The sequence below is a fragment of the Mesoplodon densirostris genome, chromosome 18 (genome assembly GCF_025265405.1).
Source record: "Mesoplodon densirostris isolate mMesDen1 chromosome 18, mMesDen1 primary haplotype, whole genome shotgun sequence".
In the NCBI taxonomy this organism is placed as follows: domain Eukaryota; kingdom Metazoa; phylum Chordata; class Mammalia; order Artiodactyla; family Ziphiidae; genus Mesoplodon; species Mesoplodon densirostris.
The window spans coordinates 43,657,313-43,678,201 of record NC_082678.1 but is presented as its reverse complement, the minus strand read 5'-3'; the positions used below and the strand labels follow the sequence as shown (position 1 = coordinate 43,678,201).

At 49.5% G+C, this 20,889-nt stretch overlaps 1 protein-coding gene across 1 annotated transcript in view; it reads left to right on the top strand.

Annotated features, from left to right (window-relative positions):
* Positions 1–20,889, top strand: part of DNAH2 (dynein axonemal heavy chain 2) — an 87,787-nt gene that overhangs the window by 41,831 nt on the left and 25,067 nt on the right. The window contains exons 30-57 of the mRNA XM_060080830.1: positions 326–451; positions 929–1,039; positions 1,349–1,537; positions 1,982–2,085; positions 2,186–2,375; positions 2,921–3,101; positions 3,839–3,966; positions 4,294–4,446; positions 4,729–4,854; positions 9,509–9,727; positions 9,956–10,073; positions 10,286–10,422; positions 10,935–11,072; positions 11,163–11,321; positions 12,761–12,913; positions 13,085–13,176; positions 13,505–13,703; positions 13,855–14,079; positions 15,036–15,140; positions 15,885–16,073; positions 16,273–16,358; positions 16,487–16,617; positions 16,775–16,924; positions 17,278–17,445; positions 17,692–17,852; positions 18,131–18,270; positions 19,989–20,121; positions 20,233–20,372. Of these exons, the coding sequence (XP_059936813.1) occupies positions 326–451; positions 929–1,039; positions 1,349–1,537; positions 1,982–2,085; positions 2,186–2,375; positions 2,921–3,101; positions 3,839–3,966; positions 4,294–4,446; positions 4,729–4,854; positions 9,509–9,727; positions 9,956–10,073; positions 10,286–10,422; positions 10,935–11,072; positions 11,163–11,321; positions 12,761–12,913; positions 13,085–13,176; positions 13,505–13,703; positions 13,855–14,079; positions 15,036–15,140; positions 15,885–16,073; positions 16,273–16,358; positions 16,487–16,617; positions 16,775–16,924; positions 17,278–17,445; positions 17,692–17,852; positions 18,131–18,270; positions 19,989–20,121; positions 20,233–20,372 (4,151 nt within the window). The remainder of the gene's footprint in view (positions 1–325; positions 452–928; positions 1,040–1,348; positions 1,538–1,981; positions 2,086–2,185; positions 2,376–2,920; positions 3,102–3,838; positions 3,967–4,293; positions 4,447–4,728; positions 4,855–9,508; positions 9,728–9,955; positions 10,074–10,285; positions 10,423–10,934; positions 11,073–11,162; positions 11,322–12,760; positions 12,914–13,084; positions 13,177–13,504; positions 13,704–13,854; positions 14,080–15,035; positions 15,141–15,884; positions 16,074–16,272; positions 16,359–16,486; positions 16,618–16,774; positions 16,925–17,277; positions 17,446–17,691; positions 17,853–18,130; positions 18,271–19,988; positions 20,122–20,232; positions 20,373–20,889) is intronic.

The following is a 20,889-nucleotide window of genomic DNA, read 5'->3' as shown; positions in this document are numbered from 1 at the left end:
CTGCAATGAGGGCCTAAGAAGCAAGCTGACTCTTCTAAGTTTGCTTGGCTCTGTGAGGAGAGGGCATCTCTGTGAGGGGATATTTGTCACCTTTTGCCCTCCCACCTGGCATTCCTAAAACTCTTAACCTCTACCCTGCACCTGAAAGTCGCACAGTCTGTCCCCTAGCCTCCATTTCCCTCAGGGACGCAGGCCGGCCGCTTCCCAGCTCCTGCTCTTCTCTTGGGCCCCAAAGCCCCAGAGTCCTGTTTCCAAAGCACCTTCACTCTGGGGACTCCTGATTCTGGCCCTGAGGGTGAGCCACCCTGTTCTCACCTCCCCCCAGTCCTGGCTTGGCGATGTGGAGCGGACCATGAGGGTGACCCTCCGGGACCTTCTCCGGAACTGCCGCCTGGCCCTCAAGAAGTTTCTTAACAAGAGGGACAAGTGGGTGAAGGAGTGGGCTGGCCAGGTGAGCTGGGGTCAATGGAAATGAGGGAACAAGGAGGACCGAGCCGAAAGGAAGCAGCCAATGTAAAGACAGGATCTTCTTCTTTTTTTCTTTAAAATATTTATTTATTTATTTATTTGGCTGCGTCGGATCTTAGTTGCTGCATGTGGGATCTAGTTTCCTGACCAGGGATCGAACCCAGGCCCCCTGCATTGGGAGCGCAGAGCCTTAGCCACTGGACCACCAGGGAAGTCCCTAAGGACAGAATCTTGAGTCGCACAAAAGGCAGGTTTCCTGCTCCCTGTTCTGGGCTGTGGCCCCGGAAGCCTGCACCGCGGACCCTTAGCTCCTGACTTGGGCACATGCCCATCCTTCAGAGCAGTTTAGGCGTAGTGAGAGGAGTAGCAGCTGGTCCCGGAAGAAGCTGGGTTTTGGGAGCCGGGCTGTGTGTGTGGCCAGGGACAGGGTTTTGGAATAGAGCCTCTACATGTGCCCCAGGTGGTGATCACTGCCAGTCAGATCCAGTGGACAGCTGATGTCACCAAGTGCCTGCTGACAGCTAAGGAGCGGGGAGACAAGAAAATCCTCAAGGTCATGAAGAAGAAGCAGGTGGGGAGCCCTGCCAGGACGGGAGAGGCCTGGAGTTAGAGCTGGAGGAAGGGGGCAATACATTGGGTCAGAATTAGCGATGAGCTGGCGGGAAAGGGTCCGAACGAGGGTGCGTTATGGGAGGCGTCCAGCAAGAAGAGGTTGGGTGGGTCAGAAGTACGTCTCCCTGTGCTGATGTTGGGGGCCAGGAGCTGCAGTGGGGGTGGGGTCAGCATTGCAGCTGGATGCGGAATGATGCTGGGACGAGGCGTGATTAGGGTTTGGTGGCATTGCTCGGGCCACCTTCTTCTCTGGCACCTTGTTCCGCAGGTGTCAATACTGAATAAGTACTCGGAAGCCATCAGGGGGAACCTGACCAAGATCATGCGCCTTAAAATTGTGGCTCTGGTGACGATAGAAGTCCACGGCCGGGACGTGTTGGAGAAGCTTTATAAGAGTGGCCTCATGGATATCAGCTCCTTCGACTGGCTCAGCCAACTGCGCTTCTACTGGGAGAAGGTGCCGAAGGGCCAGCTTCCCACTCCTGTACCCTAAACCCGATCCTAATGCTTTAACTAAATTCATGTTCTCTAAATACAGTAGTATCCCAGCCCAACCCTTAGTCTATCACAGCACCCTAATCCAGCTCGTAACTCTCTCTCGAATCTGCCAAGTAAGGAGTGGCAAGTGGCACTTTTCCAGGGAGTGCCCACTCTGGGTGTCACTTGATCGGGACTCAGAAAGACTCCAAGCAGCTGCTGCAATAGTTCGGGCTGGACACGTGCAGCGTGACCCCCAGTTTCCATCTTGGCCGTAAGCCCATCCCTCCTCCTAACTCTAAATGGAGCCCCCAGTCTTCTCCCTGCAACCCCTCTGCCGCTTAGACTCCTCCTGTCAGCCATCGCTGCAGCTCTCTGTCTTCCTCCAAGCCCGCTCCTCTCTTACTCTGCCCCGTTTCCCTAGGATCTCAACGACTGTGTGATCCGCCAGACCAACACACAGTTCCAGTATGGTTATGAGTACTTGGGTAACTCTGGCCGGCTTGTCATCACCCCGCTGACAGACAGGTCTGCCGTGGGGAGGCAAACAAGGGGCTTGGGGTAGGGGCAGCGAATGCCAAGCTAAGGCTTCCAGGAGTCCGGCTTGAGTCCTGTCCTCCATCCCCAGGTGTTACATGACACTGACCACGGCCCTGCACCTGCATCGAGGTGGATCCCCCAAAGGTCCCACAGGCACAGGGAAGACCGAGACCGTCAAGGACCTGGGCAAGGCCCTCGGCATATATGTCATCGTGGTCAACTGCTCTGAGGGCCTGGACTATAAGTCCATGGGCCGGATGTACTCAGGCCTGGCCCAGGTTAGCATCCTGCCAGCCTGGCCAGGAGGCCCCTTCAATATCTTTTAGTTCCAGAAAATCAGCTGAAACCCAGATCTGTTTCAGTGATTTGTAGCTGACGACACTGCATTGCCTCAGTTAGGTCTTACAACTGGGGAAGTCCCTGCGCCTCCCTGCGCTTCACTTTGCTTATTAGCAAAATCACAAGATTATGTAAGGATTCAATAACTCATGCACACTGGAGTCGCTCAACACCCACAAGTTCCCTACCCTGGTCACTTTCCCACCCACACCTCTCAGGCATTCCCCTAGATCCTTCCTGTCTGATGGAAAGTTCTGGCCAGAAACCACAACAGTGCTACAGGGCCCGCTCCACCACACACACACACACACACACACACACACACACACACACACACACACACACACACACACACACATACATTCATTTTAGAGGCTGCTGCTCCTATCCAAACATTTCAGGGAGAATATGTTAGTCACAATTTTTAGTTTCTCCCAGTCTGGGGGTACCTTTCTTGCTCCCAGCGACTCCCCCCCACCCACAGATGGGCGCCTGGGGCTGCTTTGATGAGTTTAACCGCATCAACGTGGAAGTGCTATCCGTGGTGGCCCAGCAGATCCTGTCCATCCTCTCAGCCCTGGCTGCCGGCCTCACCCGCTTCTATTTTGAAGGCTTTGAAATAAATCTGGTGTGGTCCTGTGGGATCTTCATCACCATGAACCCTGGTAAGGACCTGGGAGTGGATGGGGCTCCTGCGGGGAGAACTGAGGGTTCAGGGCAAATAACTGTGCATCCCCCCACCCCCTGCCAGTGTTTTTAGCCAAGTGAAATGTGGCTAAAGACCATAAAGTGTGAGAAAAGGATACACATACACATTTCTGGGAGAAGGGGTGGCAATCTTACTGTTCTCCCTAAAGGGATTAATAACAGCTTGCAGGCATATATGTAGCCCTAGTCTTTTAAAGTGCTTGGCCATCTTCTTTTGTTGGACTAGCTCCCAGAGTTCTGGTCTGTCTGCCATCCCTTTCGCCGAATGGGAGAATCTCCCCCAAAGTGCAGGGCCTAGGGTCTCTCATTACTGTTGCCTGGGAACAGCTCTGGGGGAAGGAACTAGGAGAAAACAGGAAAGGGTTTCGGTACTGAAAGAATCAGATAAACAGGTGCGATTTCTATTAGCACTAACGTGAGTTAATACATGGAACTTGGAGAGATGGGAACTTGACAGCTCTGTGATTTGAGTTTGAATCAGGGCCATGCAGAAGGTTAAGGAAAGGACCAGGGTAGGAAAGAAGAGCAAAGTGGTGTGGGAAGAGTCAGGGCTGAGATGAGAAAGGAAGAGGTCTCAGAGTTGGAGCTGGGGAGAGAGTTAGGGATGGAGCTGGGGATGGGGAAAATGGGACTGATTGGGAAGTAGGTCTTTGGGAAGCAGTATGGATTCTGAATAAATGGCACTGTTTTCCAGGCTATGCTGGTCGCACAGAGCTTCCTGATAATCTTAAATCCATGTTCCGTCCAGTTGCCATGGTGGTGCCCGATTCTACCCTCATTGCAGAAATCATTCTCTTTGGGGAAGGATTTGGCAACTGCAAGGTATTCTGATAATCTCGTCTCCAATACTTTATTTCCCTTCCGTGATTATTCTCTGGACTGAAGAACCCCCTGGAGGCCTCCTAATCAGTTTATCCTACAAAGAACTTACATGGCTGTCAGTAGGATATGGAGGGAGGTCTCCCCTCTATGGCGTCACTAGTCCTTGATGGCACGATTCACAGGATCTTCTCATTAGGATGGTCCATAGAGCACTTCCCAGCTGCTCCAAGTCCCGGAACCTAGCTTCTTGGATCTGTAACTGTCCCTAGATGAAGCAGAGGGATTGGTGGGGAGATGGATTGTTTCCTCCTCCATTTTGTTCTCCAGATTCTGGCCAAGAAGGTGTACACACTTTACTCGCTGGCCGTGCAGCAGCTCTCCAGACAGGACCATTATGACTTTGGCCTACGTGCCCTCACCTCCCTCCTGCACTGTGCTGGCAAGAAGCGCCGCCTGCAGCCGGATCTGTCTGATGAAGAGGTAGATTGAGGACATGACCGTTGGACCTTAACGTCCATTGTCACTGGTCCTATGCGCCTTCACTGAAGTTTTTGAGATCCTTACTTTCGCTAGCTTAGGTTTCCCACCCTCCTGCCCCTCCCCTCAGGTGTTGCCTGCGTTCCACCTGTCCTATCGCTAAAGACTAGCTCGGATGTATCCACTGCTCTTAGCTCCTGCCTCTCACCCAGTTGGAGAGGAAGGGCCTAATGAGTACCTCGGCCCTGGCTCCGCGAGCCTGAGTCTCTGTCTTTTCCCATTCAGGTTCTGCTGCTTTCGATGAGAGACATGAACATCTCCAAGCTAACTTCAGTGGACGTGCCACTCTTCAATGCCATCGTGCAAGATCTATTCCCCAGCATCGAGCTGCCGGTCATTGACTACGGCCAGGTATCTGTTCCTCAAGACTCTCCCTGACCTCATGTGTGAATGTGGGTCTGGAAACAGGACACCTGCCCTCCAGGCCTTGTTCTGCCCTTCATTAGCTGTCCATTCACTGGCTGTGACTTTGAGCAACACAGTTGGCCTCTCTTTGGGCTTCCTTATCTATAAAACCATACAGGCGTATTCAAACATTCTACTTTCTCACCTCAACTCCCTACTCCCTGACTCACCAGCTCAAGTACTTCTACTCGTCAGTTCCTTGACTTCACTGAGACTGCTGATCCCCTGGCCTTTCTACTTTCTACCCGTCTCTACCTCTCTTCTCATTCAGGGAGTTTTGAGGAGGGACTGCTAGGAGTTCTTTGATATATGAGAGGAGTGGGATGGAAGAGGCCAGGGAGGAAGAGGCCAGGGAAGGAGCATTTTAGAAAGTGTAGGAATTTTCTTCTCTGGCAGTATGGTAGTTTAGAGACCCTGAATGATTCTTTCAGTTGAAACCACTAAAATGCTGGATAAAAATATAAAAATATAAAAATACATCTTTTAAAATGTATTGCTAAACTGGCAAGAAAGAAAGAATCCTGGGATGAGGAGGGGGAGTAAAAGCAGGGAGGCAAGTGAATGAGAAAGCTGGATTTCTCTCAACTGAGAGAGAAGAGAGCCTGAGAACGCAGTCTCTCTAGTTGAGGCACGCGAGCTCAGTAGTTCTGGCATGTGGGCTTAGTTGCCCCGTGGCATGTGGGATTTTAGTTCCCTGACCAGGGATCGAACCCACGTCCCCTGCATTGTAAGGTGGACTCTGCACCACTGGACCACCAGGGAAGTCCCCAGACTTCTTTAAGAAGAGGAAATCGATACCTGATGAGAATAAAAGTTTTGAGAGATTTAGTCAACTGGCAGAGTTTGGAGTTGAGTTAAAGATCAGTATATTAAAAACTAAGCAAACAAAAAACCAGAGCAACTATTAGCCCCTAGGGAAAACCAAAAAGTTGTGCAGGAAAGGAAAAATAATCATGTATTGAATAGTATACATTGTTATACTAATATTTAATATTGTTTACAAGAGACACATGTAAAACGTAAAGACAAAGGGTGGAGAGTCAAAGACTAGAAAAATACATCAGGTAGACACTAATCAAAAGGAAGCTGGGGTAGCAATATCAGACAACATAGATCTTAAGGCAAAATGAATTACCAGAAATAGAGTCGCTTCATAATAATAAAAAGTTCAATTCACCAGGAAGATACAACAATTCTAAATTTGCATGCATCTAATAATATGGCCTCAAAATAAATAGAACAAAATTTTTCAGAATTTCAAAGAGAAATAGACAAATCTACAGTCGTAGTGGCACTCTTCACATCTCTCAGTAACTGATAGGCCAAGCAGACTAAAAATCAGTTTTGTTAAAGAAGATTTGAACAACACAATCAATCTTGAGTTAATCAAGACATTGACAGCAATTGCATTCAATAACTGAAGAATAACCATTTTTTCAAGCATACATAGAATATTTAGGTTACTTGACCATGTAAAGGTCATAAATCTGCCTCAAAAATTTCAAAGGAATTTATTCAGAACACATTTTCTGATCACAATGTTAACTCTACTGATATCAGACAAAGTAGACTTTATGGCAAGAAGAATATTAAAGATAAAGGGGCACATTTCATAATGATAAAAGGGCCAATGCTCAGAAAGATATGGCATTCTAAATTTGTATGCACTTAACAATAGAGCTAGAAAATGCATAAAACAAAATCGACAGAACTAAAAGTAGAAACAGATAAATCCACAACCCTAGTGGGAAATCTTGACATGCTTCTCTCAGAAATTGATAAAATAAGCGGATAAAAAAATCCATAAAGGGAGTTCCCTGGCAGTCCAGTGGTTAGGACTCAGTGCTTTCACTGCCGTGGCCCGGGTTCAATCCTGGTTCAGGAACTAAGATCCCACAAGTTGTGTGGTGTGGCCAAAAAAAAGAAAAAAAATCCATAAAGATACGGATTTGAGGGACTTCCCTGGTGGTCCAGTGGTTAAGAATCTGCCTTCCAATGCAGGGGACATGGGTTTGATCCCTGGTCAGGGAACTAAGATCCCACATGCCACTAAGCCCGCGAGCCACGACTACTGAGCCCATGTGCCACAACTAGAGAGAAGCCCAAGCGCTGCAACAAAGAGCCTGTGCCCCACGGGGAAAGTTCCCGCATGCCACAACTAAGACCTGACATGGCCAAAAATAAAATGAATAAGTAAATAAATATTTTTTTAAAAGATACGGATTTGAGGGCCTCCCTGGTGGCGCAAGTGGTTGAGAGTCCGCCTGCCGATGCAGGGGATACGGGTTCGTGCCCCGGTCTGGGAGGATCCCATATGCTGCGGAGCGGCTGGGCCCGTGAGCCATGGCCGCTGAGCCTGCGCGTCCGGAGCCTGCGCGTCCGGAGCCTGTGCTCCGCAACGGGGGAGGCCACAACAGTGAGAGGCCCGCATACCGCAAAAAAAAAAAAAAAAAAGATACGGATTTGAATGCTTTCAACAGATTTGACCTGACACATGTAGAACATTATATGCATACAATTGCAGACACATATTCTTCTCAAGTACGCATGGAGCGTTTACCAAAATTGACTGTGCACTGGATTATTAAGTAGCGGTCTCATAAACTTCAAATGATTGAAAATTATACAGAGGATGATCTCTGACCACAATAGAATTAAACTAGAAATTGGTAACAAGATATAATTATTCCAAATGTATGGAAATTAGGCAATACAATTCTAAATAACTCATGGGTCAAAGAAGAAATTACAGGAATTTTTTTCTTTTTTTTTTTGCGGTATGCGGGCCTCTCACTGTTGTGGCCTCTCCCGTTGTGGAGCACAGGCTCCGGATGTGCAGGCTCAGCGGCCATGGCTCACGGGCCCAGCCACTCCGCGGCATGTGGGATCCTCCTAGACCAGGGCACGAACCCGTGTCCCCTGCATCGGCAGGCGGACTCTCAACCACTGCGTCACCAGGGAAGCCCCTACAGGATATTTTAAACTGAGTAAATAGAAAATGTGACATTTTAAACTTTTGGCATGATGCTAAACACGCACACACACACAAATACACCCAAACATGCTAATACAACTAATTCTCAGACAATGGAGGGAAGTAGTAGGGGTGAGGCCTCTTAGTGGTGTTTGAGAGATACAAGTAAAATCTTGCATTTGTTTGAACTTTCTTGGTTGCATTGGCTGTGTATTTTAAAATGTCACACTCTTCTGGGACCCACATGGGTCATGGTTCTATAAGCATTTCTTTATTTTTCATTTTTGTTTTTAAAATTTTTAATGGAGTATAGTTGATTTACAATGTTGTGTTAGTTTCAGGTGTACAGCAAAGTGACTTAGTTTTTCTTTTCTTTTTTATTTATTTTTTTGGTATGCGGGCCTCTCACTGTTGTGGCCTCTCCAGTTGCGGAGCACAGGCTCCAGACGTGCAGGCTCAGCGGCCGTGGCTCACAGGCCTAGCCGCTCCGCGGCATGCGGGATCTTCCCAGACCAGGGCATGAACCCATGTCCCCTGCATTGGCAGGCGGACTCTCAACCACTGCGCCACCAGGGAAGCCCTAAAGTGACTTAGTTTTATATATATATATTTTTTTCACATTCTTTTCTATTATAGGTTATTATAAGATATTATATATAGTTCCCTGTGCTATATAGTAGGCCCTTGTTTATTTTATATATAATAATTTGTATCTGTTAATCTCAAACTCCTAATTTATCCACGCCTTTCCCCCTTTGGTAACCATGAGTTTGTTTTCAATGTCTATGAGTCTATTTCTGTTTTGTAAATTAGTTCATTTGTATCATTTTTTTAGATTCCACATATAAGTAATACCATGTGATATTTGTCTTTGTCTGACTTACTTAAGATGATAATCTCTAGATTCATCCATGTTGCTGCAAATGGTATTATTTCATTCTTTTTTATGGCTGAGTAATATTTCATTGTATAAATATACCACATCTTCTTTATCCATTCATCTGTTGACGAGCACTTAGGTTGCTTCCATGTCTTGGCTACTGTAAATAGTGCTGCTATGAACATTGGGGTGCATGTATCTTTTTGAATTTGAGTTTTCGTCTTTTTAACTTAGGTGATGATTTGTTTAATGTCTGGCTCCCCCACCAGACTGTGGGCTCTGCGATAGGATGAACACTAATTTGTTCTCAGCACCCAGCACACTGCTTGGCACATACTTTAGAGGCTTAATAAATATTTGTTGAATGATATTAGAAAAGATGTGTAGAGCTGCGTGTCAGACATTGTGTTTTACATTGACTATCTTATCTAATACAACAGCCCTACGCGGGAAGTACCATCATTACTCCCATTTAACAGAGTAGGAAACTGAGGCTCAAAGAAGTTAACTTGCTCAGGTTCACATAGCTGAAAGCTGGGGACCCAGGCTGACTGACTCCAGAGCCCAATCTCTTAACTCTGCAATTGGCCAGCCTCCCAAGGAACAAACAACTGCCAGGGTGCAAAGGGCCCTGGTGCAATTTTTAATGGTTTGCACATTATCCTTCTGGGTATCCGTGAGCTTTTGAAAGTCCTTTACAAGCTGCACCCTTTTTCTTCTGCTTCCTGTATTTTCCCTTCTCTCAGCTGCGGGAGACCATTGAGCAGGAGATTCGGGATATGGGCCTGCAGACCATCCCGTTCACGCTCACCAAGGTTATCCAGCTGTATGAAACCAAGAACTCCCGCCACTCCACCATGATCGTGGGCTGCACAGGCAGCGGCAAGACTGCCTTGTGGAGAATTCTTCAGTCCTCCTTGTCCTCCCTGTGCCGCGCTGGAGAGCCCAACTTCAACATTGTCAGAGTACGGACCTGGGACAGTGGGGCCACTGGAGGAGACTTGAGTAGCAGGAAGACAGTGGGGCTGGGGGCAGGGGTGCGTAGGTGTCTGGGAGGGGGTGGTGCAGACCAGGAGGGCGGCCTGGGAGGGATGAGAGAGACAGGGGCCAAATACAAATACCTGGAAATAAAGGGACATCTTGGGATTTGTGTCAGCCGGCAGCTTAAAACCCCTTTCCTGTGTCATTTTTAGGAGTTCCCTTTGAACCCTAAGGCACTGTCCCTAGGAGAGCTGTATGGGGAATATGACCTCAACACTAATGAATGGACAGACGGCGTCCTGTCCAGTGTCATGCGGACGGCTTGTGCAGGTACCCAAAGGATCTTGGGGCAGGGAGAGCAGATGCCTAAATCTCCTGCGGGGGTGGGCAGTCTGGGGATAGAAAGCTCATTTTGGGGGAAAAAGTGCTTGGGGAATGTGGAGATCACCAGGAAGCAACAGCTTGAGTCTCCAGGGAGATGAGTGTGGAGGGAGCGCTGGGTAACAAAGCTCTGCTTTCCTTATCATCTACCTCCGACCAAGATGAGAAGCCGGATGAGAAGTGGATCCTTTTCGATGGCCCTGTGGACACACTGTGGATTGAGAGCATGAACTCTGTCATGGACGATAACAAAGTGCTGACCCTTATCAATGGAGAGCGCATCGCAATGCCTGAGCAGGTTCGGGAGTGGAAACTGGAGGGCCTGGGGCAGGGCTAAGCGGAAGAGCAGGGGCATCCAACAAGAAGGGGAAGTTCTATAGGGACGCCCAGGAGGAGGATGCCTGGATTCAGGGCAACCTGTGACTAAAGAAGAAATGCCTGTCTTACCACAGACGCTGAGGACAACTGTATAGAAAAAACGGTGTACTAGGACGCACCGTGTGGACTGAGGCAGCCCCATTGCCCATATGAGGGATGACCTTCCGTTGTGCGCCCAGAGTTACAATTCGTGGGCTTTTGTAAAGCCCACCCTTTCCCACCCGCTCAAACAATGTGAGCGAGAGAGTGATTTTTCATAAGGATGACCTTGAATAAACCCTGATTTCTTTTAACGAACAAATCATTTGTAAAGCTTAGGTCTTTATTCATCCCGCCACACGCGATACTCAGTAGAGACACCTTGGGGCATCAGATTTCTGGGTGTTTTTATTACTGAGGGAAAGGCAAGGTTCTGACCAAGTATATCCATAGGTGTCTCTCCTGTTCGAAGTGGAAAACTTGACAATGGCCTCCCCCGCCACCGTGTCTCGCTGCGGGATGGTGTACACTGACTACGCTGACCTGGGCTGGAAGCCCTATGTTCAGTCATGGCTGGAGAAGAGGCCAAAGGTATGAAGGGAATGGAGGAGAGGAAAGGAACCAGTGGGGCCTGGTGGGGGACACAAGAATAATTCAGAGCCCCTGCTTATTCAACTCCAGGTAGAGGCAGAGCCTCTTCAGCGCATGTTCGAAAAGTTCATCAACAAGATGCTGACCTTTAAGAAGAACAACTGCCACGAGCTGGTGCCCCTCCCGGAATACAGTGGCATCATCTCCCTCTGCAAGCTGTACTCAGCCCTGGCCACACCGGAGAACGGGGTGAGGGGGGACCAGGGCAGGAAGGGCTCTCGACCTCCCGGGACAACTTCAGGGAAACGGTGTGTCTGAGACACAATTGGAACATGAGGCTTGAGTGGAGCAGAGACTCCAAGGGGAGGCCTCACCAACTGTGGAGGCAGCGAGCGGTGTGTGTGTGTGTGTGTGTGTGTGTGTGTGTGCATGCGTGTGTGCGTTTGCATGCGCGTGTGTGTGCTCACGCGCTCGCATGTGCGTGCACACTGGGAGGCCAAACTAAGGACTCTAAATCAGATATAGTACACAATGGGTCTCACTGTAATTTCCTGCCCATATTTGGGAGCTGAGGATAGTTCATTTGGTTCCTCATTTCTCCATCCTTTCAAAAATTAAATATTAAGTCTTGGAATCTGTGAGGCCTTGGGATACTGTTTCTTTTTTGTTTGTTTTTTAAGGTTTTTTTTTTTTTGGATGTGAACCATTTTTAAAGTCTTTACTGAATTTGTTACAATATTGCTTCTGTTTTATGTTTTGTTTTTTTGGCTGCAAGGCATGTGGGATCTTAGCTCCCCAACCAGGGATTGAACCCACACCCCCTGCATTGGAAGGTGAAGTCTTAACCACTGGACCGCCAGGGAAGACCCTGGGATACTGTTTCTGCTGGGAGGAGCTCCCCACCTAATCTGATGAGGGGTTTTAGAAATTTTCAGATGAACTGATATTTAAGAAAATTTTTGTTTGGTGTAGAATTATGGAGTAAGGACCAAAATTGAGTATTTTTCTGTTGAGATTAAATCACTGCCTAGAAATGGTTCATATTGTTTTTAAGGACATTGCCAGATCACTCAACTATTAATATAAAGTTATATAACAATTAAGATCTATAACAGTATGTGTCATTCCTGGTACGGTTAATATAAATTAAAACTATGTAGGTGAAGTTGCAAAATGACATAGGGGAAAAGGACAGTAATATAGTGTCAATGGCACCCAGCTGCTGAGGAGGACTGGGTAGGGGGAAGAACGCTGATGAACAAAACAAAGAGAGGAGGGCAGTCTAGGTAAAGGGAATGGCTTTTGCAAAAACACAGAGACACAAGAGTCAGTCCCCGCTGGGCAGGGTGGGTGATGGGTGGATGGTGTTGGCGGTGTTACAACCCCTCTTCGCTGCAGCAGAGACCCCGAGAAGAGGATGGTGAGATGTGTGTTGAGCTGGAAGGACAGACTAAAGATTCTGGATTCAATATGGTAGACAATGGAGTCTCAACACAATTTCCCACTGTGTCGCTGTAACTTAGTAGGTTTATTTAAATGTTTTGATTTAGGTTTATCTACAGCCATATGGTTTTCCAAACAAAACCAGGAAGGGAGGGAAACTCTAAGCCTTTGTGATGAGCTGCCAAAATTAGACGCCTCCACCTCTTATAGATTTACGGTATTTCCGTTTCTCCTTTTCCACCCAGGTGAACCCAGCTGATGGTGAGAACTTTGTCTCCATGGTAGAGCTGACATTTATGTTCAGCATGATCTGGTCTGTGTGTGCCTCCGTGGATGAGGAGGGCCGCAAGAAGATCGACAGTTACCTCCGAGAGATTGAGGGCACTTTCCCCAACAAGGTCAGGGCCCTCAAACCCAGCTGCCCTATTTTTCTGCATCCCTGATCCTTAGGCTCTTCTTGAGCCTCAGCCTGCCACCCAGCTCTCTTTCTTCTGCCCAGTGGTCTGTGAGCGCTTTTTCTGGGCAGGGAAAAGCTAAAGGAAGGCTCCCTCTACACGTTCCCTCCTCAGGACACAGTGTACGAGTATTTTGTGGACCCCAAGATGCGGAGTTGGACATCATTTGAGGAGAAGCTCCCTAAGAGTTGGCGCTACCCTCCAAAGTGAGAGCCGGGCCTGGGGGGTGGGTCAGGCTTGGGAATGCGGTGGGAGGAGATGTGGTGAGAGAGCAGAAGAGGGGTGCAAAAGTGAGCTGTAGGAAGAGAGGGTGGATCCCAAGGTAGAGATGACTTTCCAGTGCAGGAAGCGGGATCTAGAGGAAATGGGACAGGGTCCTTCAGGAGAATGCCTGATCCTCAGACCCCGCAGGAGGCAGGCTTGGTGATTAGAGAGTGGTGATGCCGGAGGAAGATAAACACTGGCGGGCAGAAGGAAGCGGGAGTTAGAAAGGAGCAGGCCACGATCTTGAGACACAGTCCCTTTCCCCAGCAGCTTCCCCTTCTACAAGATCATGGTGCCCACCGTTGACACTGTCCGCTACAACTACCTGGTGAGCACCTTGGTGGCCAACCATAACCCTGTCCTGCTGGTGGGTCCCGTGGGGACTGGAAAGACGTCCATCGCTCAGAGTGTCCTGCAGTCCTTGCCCTCCAGCCAGTGGTCAGTGCTCACTGTCAACATGTCTGCGCAGGTGTGTGCAGGACCCAGGGCCAGGCCGCCAGCTCCCTGCTCTTTCCCTGCCTCTGCTCCCCCTTGGGATCCAAGTGCCTGGTCGACACTCCTCTCTAACCCCGTATTTCTCCTGGGGGACCCAAGCATTCATTCTGTGCCTTTTTCACCAGACCACATCCAATAATGTGCAGAGCATCATTGAGAGCAGGGTGGAGAAGCGAACCAAGGGTGTCTATGTGCCATTTGGAGGCAAAAGCATGATCACCTTCATGGATGACCTAAATATGCCAGCTAAGGACACGTTTGGGTCCCAGCCCCCCCTGGAGCTGATTCGCCTCTGGATTGACTATGGCTTCTGGTATGATCGAACGAAGCAGACCATCAAGTACATTCGAGTAAGCATCCCGAGAATTTGTTCTTCAAGCCTCCGTTCCCGCCCATGATGGGTTCAGTCCCCGCTCCTCTGGGACCCCAGGATAGAATCCTGTAAGCCTCTGTTCCTCCCCACACAGGAGTGTCCTGCCTTTCTCAGGACCCAGACATCTGGCTCCTAGGTTATCAATTCCTGTTAGTAACCCTCCTCACTGACTGTCCTGTGCTTCGTGACCAAGGGAGCCTGTCCTCCAACTTCCACTCCTTTCCCAGGCCTCTTATACCTCGCTCCCATGGCAATGCTGATGCCAGCCAGAGCTGCCCATAACCCCATCTCCAGGCCTCTCCACCTCCCACTGTTTCAGTAACCACCTCCGCTCCCCACCCAGAATCCAGGCGTCTCCCTTCAGTCCTGGCTTTTCTCCCATGGGATTCTGAAAGTCTTGTTTCTTTTTCCCGAATCAATGGGCAGCCATTCCAGCCTGATATCTGGGGCACTCATATGTCTGGCCCTCGGGGTCCAAAACTCACCTAATAATATATTCATACATTTCTGAGAAAAAACAAGCACATACATACACAGATACATGTATATATATATATATATATATTTATTTAAAATAGAAAAGAAGAGAAAGTCTAGAAGACGTAATCAAATGTTGTTTTTTTAACTTACCTCTATTTTCCAATTTGGGAACATGGATTATAACGATGAAATAAGAACAAATACATTACTTTAGTAATTCTGTAAAAAGGTCCCAAATCCCTTCCTTCCCCTCACCTTTCCCTGCCCCTACTACTCCGTGTTTCTTCCTGCTCTTTCTGTCCCTGTCTTCCCTCTTCCCGTTTGTCCCTCCATCTCCTCTCTTCCTCATGGCTCCTCTCACATCCTCCCTATTTCCATGCTCCCTCTCTTCCTGTCCTCTCACCTGTCTCCACCAACCCGCCCCCCACACCCCATCTGGTCTTTGCTCTCTAGGACATGTTCTTGATGGCTGCCATGGGCCCTTCCGGGGGTGGACGGACCGTCATCTCCCCAAGGCTGCAGAGTCGCTTCAACATCATCAACATGACCTTCCCTACGGTGAGGGCATCCTGAGGGCTGGGGGAGGGGACCGTAGAAGGCAAAGCCATCTGTGGCTCAGAGAATGATGGGGCAGATAACAGAGGGGCCCAAGGACCCCCAGGGCTGAGTTGCATTCAGGGAGCTATGATACATGGAGGGGAGACTGCTCTCTGCAGGAGCCTTGCTTCTGCTGAGCTAGGAGAGCTGCAGGGTGAAAGTGTAGCCTGGCTCTGGCATGTGAAGCCTAACAGTCCCAGTGGGCAGAGAGTGGGGACCAAACAGGCAAGGAAGGTAGAGCCTCCAAAGCAGAGAGCTGGGAGCGGCCCAGGGCTAGGGTGAGGCGAGGGAGGCACTCAGGGGCACCCAAAGCCCTCAGAAATCAAGATAAATAATATTTTCATGCAACATTAAAAAAAATTAATGCCCAAAATTCACAATGAACAAGACACCAAAATTTTAAATAAGTACAGGATCAGTATAGTACCATGCTGAGCCTCATGAGAGCCTGGGGCAAAAGGAAAAACCAGCAATACGGATCCCGTCTTTATTTAAAATGTTTGTATTTGTTCATCTTGGACAGTATGCATTAATCTTGATTTTTAAATATTACACTAAAACATTATTTCTCTTGATTTCTGAGGGTTTTTTGTGCCCCCCTTAAATTCTGCCGCCAAGACAAGTGCTTTTCTCCCCTGACCCTAGTCCCCCCCTTGGCTGAAAGGTCACGAGCCTGCAATGTTGAGTCTGAGAGCCTGTTTCTAGGAGCCCCAGATCATCCGGATGTTCGGCGCCATGATCAATCAGAAGCTCCAGGACTTTGAGGAAGAGGTGAAGCCCCTTGGGAATGTGGTGACCAAGGCCACCTTGGATGTGTACAACACTGTGGTACAGCGCTTCCTGCCCACGCCTGCCAAGATCCACTACCTCTTCAACCTTCGAGACATCTCCAAGGTGAAACTCTCAGACCTTTTGCCCCTTTGGCCCAGCGCAGCCTCCTCGGAGGCGTTCTCCTCTCCTCAAAGTAAGCCTTGGAGCTCAGTAGCATCCCACACACCCCAAACCACCCCCATCCGGGAATGCTGCTTTCTCTAAAACTTCTGGAGGCACTCTCTTCCCTCCCTCCATCCCACTAGCCACGCCCCTGCCCTAGGTGTTCCAGGGCATGCTGAGAGCCAGCAAGGACGTTCACGATACCAAGTCCAGCATCACACGACTCTGGATCCATGAATGTTTCAGGTGAGGTAGCTGTGCCTGCCAGATCCAGGCCTTCCCAAGGCCAAGCCTCCACCCCCCACCCGCCTGTCCCTTCCCCAAGACCATGCTCCTCTTCATTCCCAGATCTCACCCCAGCTCCCTCCCTACAGAGTCTTCTCTGACCGACTGGTTGACACGGCAGACATGGAAGCCTTCGTGGGCATCATAAGTGACAAACTCGGCTCCTTCTTTGACCTCACATTTCATAGCCTTTGTCCCAACAAACGTTCTCCCATCTTTGGTGAGCTGGGAGCTGTAGCCCCTCTAGGCTGGAGACTCTTAGGAGATGGGTTAGAAAGGGAGGCGGGGCACCAAGTCCCATGGATGTGTAAGGCCCTTTGGGGAAGCCTGGGGAGGACCAGGCATTTGAGATCTGCCCCCCTCTTCCCATGACCCAGGGGACTTCCTGCGGGAGCCCAAGGTGTATGAAGACCTGACAGATCTGACGGTCCTGAGGACAGCCATGGAGACGGCGCTAAATGAGTACAACCTGTCACCCGCCGTCGTGCCAATGCAGCTGGTGCTCTTCCGAGAGGCCATTGAACACAGTGAGCACCTCCTGCTCCCATCCCTTCTCCAGCATCCCAGTTATGGGATATTCCAAGGAAATGGGGATCTCTTCCCAGGTTGCTCCCAAATCAAGTCTCAGAAGTTGCCTTCCTCCCTAACCCCAGATATGCTTGTGGCCGTGGGTGGGGTTTTCCTTGATGATGGTGTTTAACAGAGGTGGTGGAGGTTGAGAGTTGAATTGCTACCAGTGCTTCAGTCACCAACCTCTTGCCACGCTGCCTGGTTCCTCTCCTGCAGTTTTAGTCGTCCCAGTCCCCACCCTAGGGCCTGGAGGTCCCCTGAGGTTGTTCAACCAACTCATTACCCTCACCCCCTACCCCCTACCCTCCAGTCACACGGATTGTGCGGGTCATTGGACAGCCTCGGGGCAACATGCTCTTGCTGGGCATTGGGGGCAGCGGACGCCAGAGTCTGGCCCGCTTGGCCTCATCCATCTGCGGGTACATCACCTTCCAGATTGAGGTCACCAAACATTATCGAAAACAGGAATTCCGAGACGGTAACGCTGGGTTTCTGAGATGGGAGAGGGTTTGGGGCTGGGAGTGAAAGATCAGATACCTGAACTTCCTGTGATGACAAGTGAGAGGAGGGATGGAAGCCAGGTAGGGAGCCGCGCCAGGCCCGGGTAGGGTACAGGACGGTGTCACGTATGTGTTGCCAGCTGGGGGAGGGCTCCTGAATCTCAGAAGGGGAAGGAGGGACAGGATGGTGAATCTGAAGAGTCTTTCTCTCTGCTCTGGCCCAGATATCAAGCGTCTGTATCGCCAGGCTGGGGTAGAGCTCAAGGCCACGTCCTTCCTTTTTGTGGACACCCAGGTTGCTGACGCATCGTTCCTAGAGGACATTAACAACATCCTCAGCTCAGGCGAGGTCCCCAATCTCTATAAGGTGGATGAATTTGAAGAGGTGCGAGCCTTCCACACCCACTACCAGTTGGTTCTTCGGCCTTCCTAACTAACCCCTTCTCACCTGATCCCAGAGGATGCTGCTATAGCACCCCCTCCCTCCAGCCCCCCATTAGGTGGTGCTTCCTCTTCTGCCATTCTCCCTCGCAGGACGCTAGCGGGCCGAGCTGCTTTAAAACCCACTCCCTGTCAGCCCAGCCCCACCTGCTGCTCCCTCCTTCCTCCCGCCCTGGGTTCTGCCCTTGAAACCTCAGCCCTCTGACTGTGGCTTCCACGCAGATCCAGACGCTCATCATAGAGCAGGCCCGCGCCGAGCAGGTCCCCGAGTCCTCAGACAGCCTCTTCGCCTACCTCACCGAGCGTGTGCGGAACAACCTGCACATCGTCCTCTGCCTCAGCCCCGTGGGCGACCCCTTCAGGTGACTCTTGTTACAGCCTTCTTCTCCCTCGAGGCCCCCACTCATCGCGGGGTCCTCCTCCCCGGTTCTGGCCTCTGTGCCTTCTGCCAGCGAGACTCAGGAATAGCGCTGGCCTCTCCAGCCGTGTACAGCCCGTCTCCTGGCCATAGCCTGTGTTTCTTTCAGCAAGTTCCTGCTGCTTACATGGGAGCCTTTTGGTGTATCAGATTTCTTTATTTTTCCGGAAGATGGAGGTGTTTTTTTTTTTTTTTTTTTTTTAATTCATTCATTTATTTATGGCTGTGTTGGCTCTTCGTTTCTGTGTGAGGGCTTTCTCTAGTTGCGGCAAGTGGGGGCCACTCCTCATCGCGGTGCACGGGCCTCTCACTATCGCGGCCTCCCATTGCGGAGCACAGGCTCCAGACGCGCAGGCTCAGTATTTGTGGCTCACGGGGCTAGTTGCTCCGCGGCATGTGGAATCTTCCCAGACCAGGGCTCGAACCCCTGTCCCCTGCATTGGCAGGCAGACTCTCAACCACTGCGCCACCAGGGAAGCCCAGATGGAGGTGGGTTTTTTTGTTTTGTTTTTAAATTGTGGTTAAAAACACACGTAAAATTTAATCATTTTAGCCATATTTTTTTCAGGTTTGTGGCTTGTCTCTTCACTTTCTTTAAGTTTTTTGGGGTTTTTTGTTTTTGCTAAAGTTCTTAAATTAAAAAAATGTTTATTTATCTTGGCTGCCAGGTCTTAGTTGTGGCACACGGGATCTTTAGTTGCGGCATGCAGCCTTCTTAGTTGTGGCATGCGAGCAGGATCTAGTTCCCTGACCAGGGATTGAACCTGGGCCCCCTGCATTGGGAGCACAGAGTCTTAACCACTGCACCACCAGGGAAGTCTCTAACCGTTTTTAAGTATACAGCTCAGCAGTGTTAAGTATATTCACACTGTTGTGCAACAGATTTCTGGAACATTCTCATTGTGCAAAACTGTAACTCTATACCCACTGGACAACTGCCCATTTCCCCCACCACCCCCAGGCCCTGGCAACCACCCTTCTACTTTCTGTTTCTGTGAGTGACCACTCTAGGTACCACGCAGAGGTGGAATCATACAGTATTTGTCTTTTTGTGACTGGCTTATTTCACTTAGCATAACATCCTCAAGGTTCATCCATGTTGTAGCAGGTGTCAGAATCTCCTTCCTCTTTAGGGCTGAATAATATTCCATCGTGTGTATACACCACATTTGATCCGTTCTTGGTATGACTAGATTTTCAAGGGCATTGGAAAATAGGACAACAGAGAACTTGTGCAGAGAGGCAGTTTGGGTTACCATTTTGTTTATCTTTTGATCTTTTTGGTTTATGGCGTATTTACCATGTACCAGGCTCTGTGCTAAGCATTTTACACGTGTCACCCCATTGAATCCCCTAACAACTCTAGTTAGTATGTTTTGTTATTCCCATTTTAGAGCTAAGGAAAATGACGTTCAAAAGATTACATCACTTGCCCCAAGATCCACACCTAGTTGGTGTAGAATAGGGCCTTTGTGACCGCACAACCTGTTTCTAAATCCTGTACTGAATCAGCTCTGAGGGGAGCAAAACCTGGACAAGGAGATACAGGGGCATGGGGGTGGGGCTTTTAGGTTCCTGGGGAGTGGGTGGAGCTGTGACGAAGCCCCTCCCTGGAGGCTGAGTCTGCAATTGGGCTTAACTGTCTCTCGAAACCTGCGCCAGGAACTGGATCCGCCAGTACCCAGCCTTGGTGAACTGCACAACCATCAACTGGTTCTCAGAGTGGCCCCGCGAGGCCCTGCTGGAGGTGGCTGAGAAGTATCTGGTGGGAGCAGACCTGGGGACCCAGGAGAACGTGAGGCCCTCCTCCCCACCTTTCCTCACCCCCCTGCCCCTGCCGCCCATTTCTGTTCTCTGTCTGCCTTTACTCTTGCGCTGTCTCACATCCTCTATGAATTGGCCTCAGATCCATAGGAAGGTGGCCCAGATCTTCGTCACCATGCACTGGTCAGTGGCTCAGTATTCCCAGAAGATGCTGCTGGAACTTCGAAGACACAACTACGTCACACCCACCAACTACCTGGAACTTGTATCTGGATATAAAAAGTATGATGAAGAGTAGGGGGCACAGAGGGCCAGGGAGCTTGGTGTCTTTCGAGGGTGCTTGGTGAAATGAAATCAGGGAAAATATCCAGGAGCTGGCCAAGGGGACCCGCTCAAGGACTGGGATGTTGATGTGGAATGGCAGAGATGCCAGAGACCTTGATTCTGTCCAGGAAGTTAAACAGAGAGATGGGGTTTCCAGGGGACATGGCCATCTCAGGGGCCCTCTGGCTGTGACCACTTTATACACCTCTCTGTCCTTATCTTCTAGAATGATGTCTCTCTTCCCAACCACAATACAACTGTGACATTATATTATGGGTATATATGACAATGTAGGTCCTCTTCTCTCTGCCTTTAACATCTTCTAGACTTTCCACCATTCCCAAGAATTGTATATTCATTCATTAAGTTGTACTGACTGAGTTTTTATGTGCACAACACAATAATTTGCTTTGAAGGATATAAGAGTAAGGTAAAAAAAACCTCATTTATTGGATTTAGTATTTCAAAGGTGAAG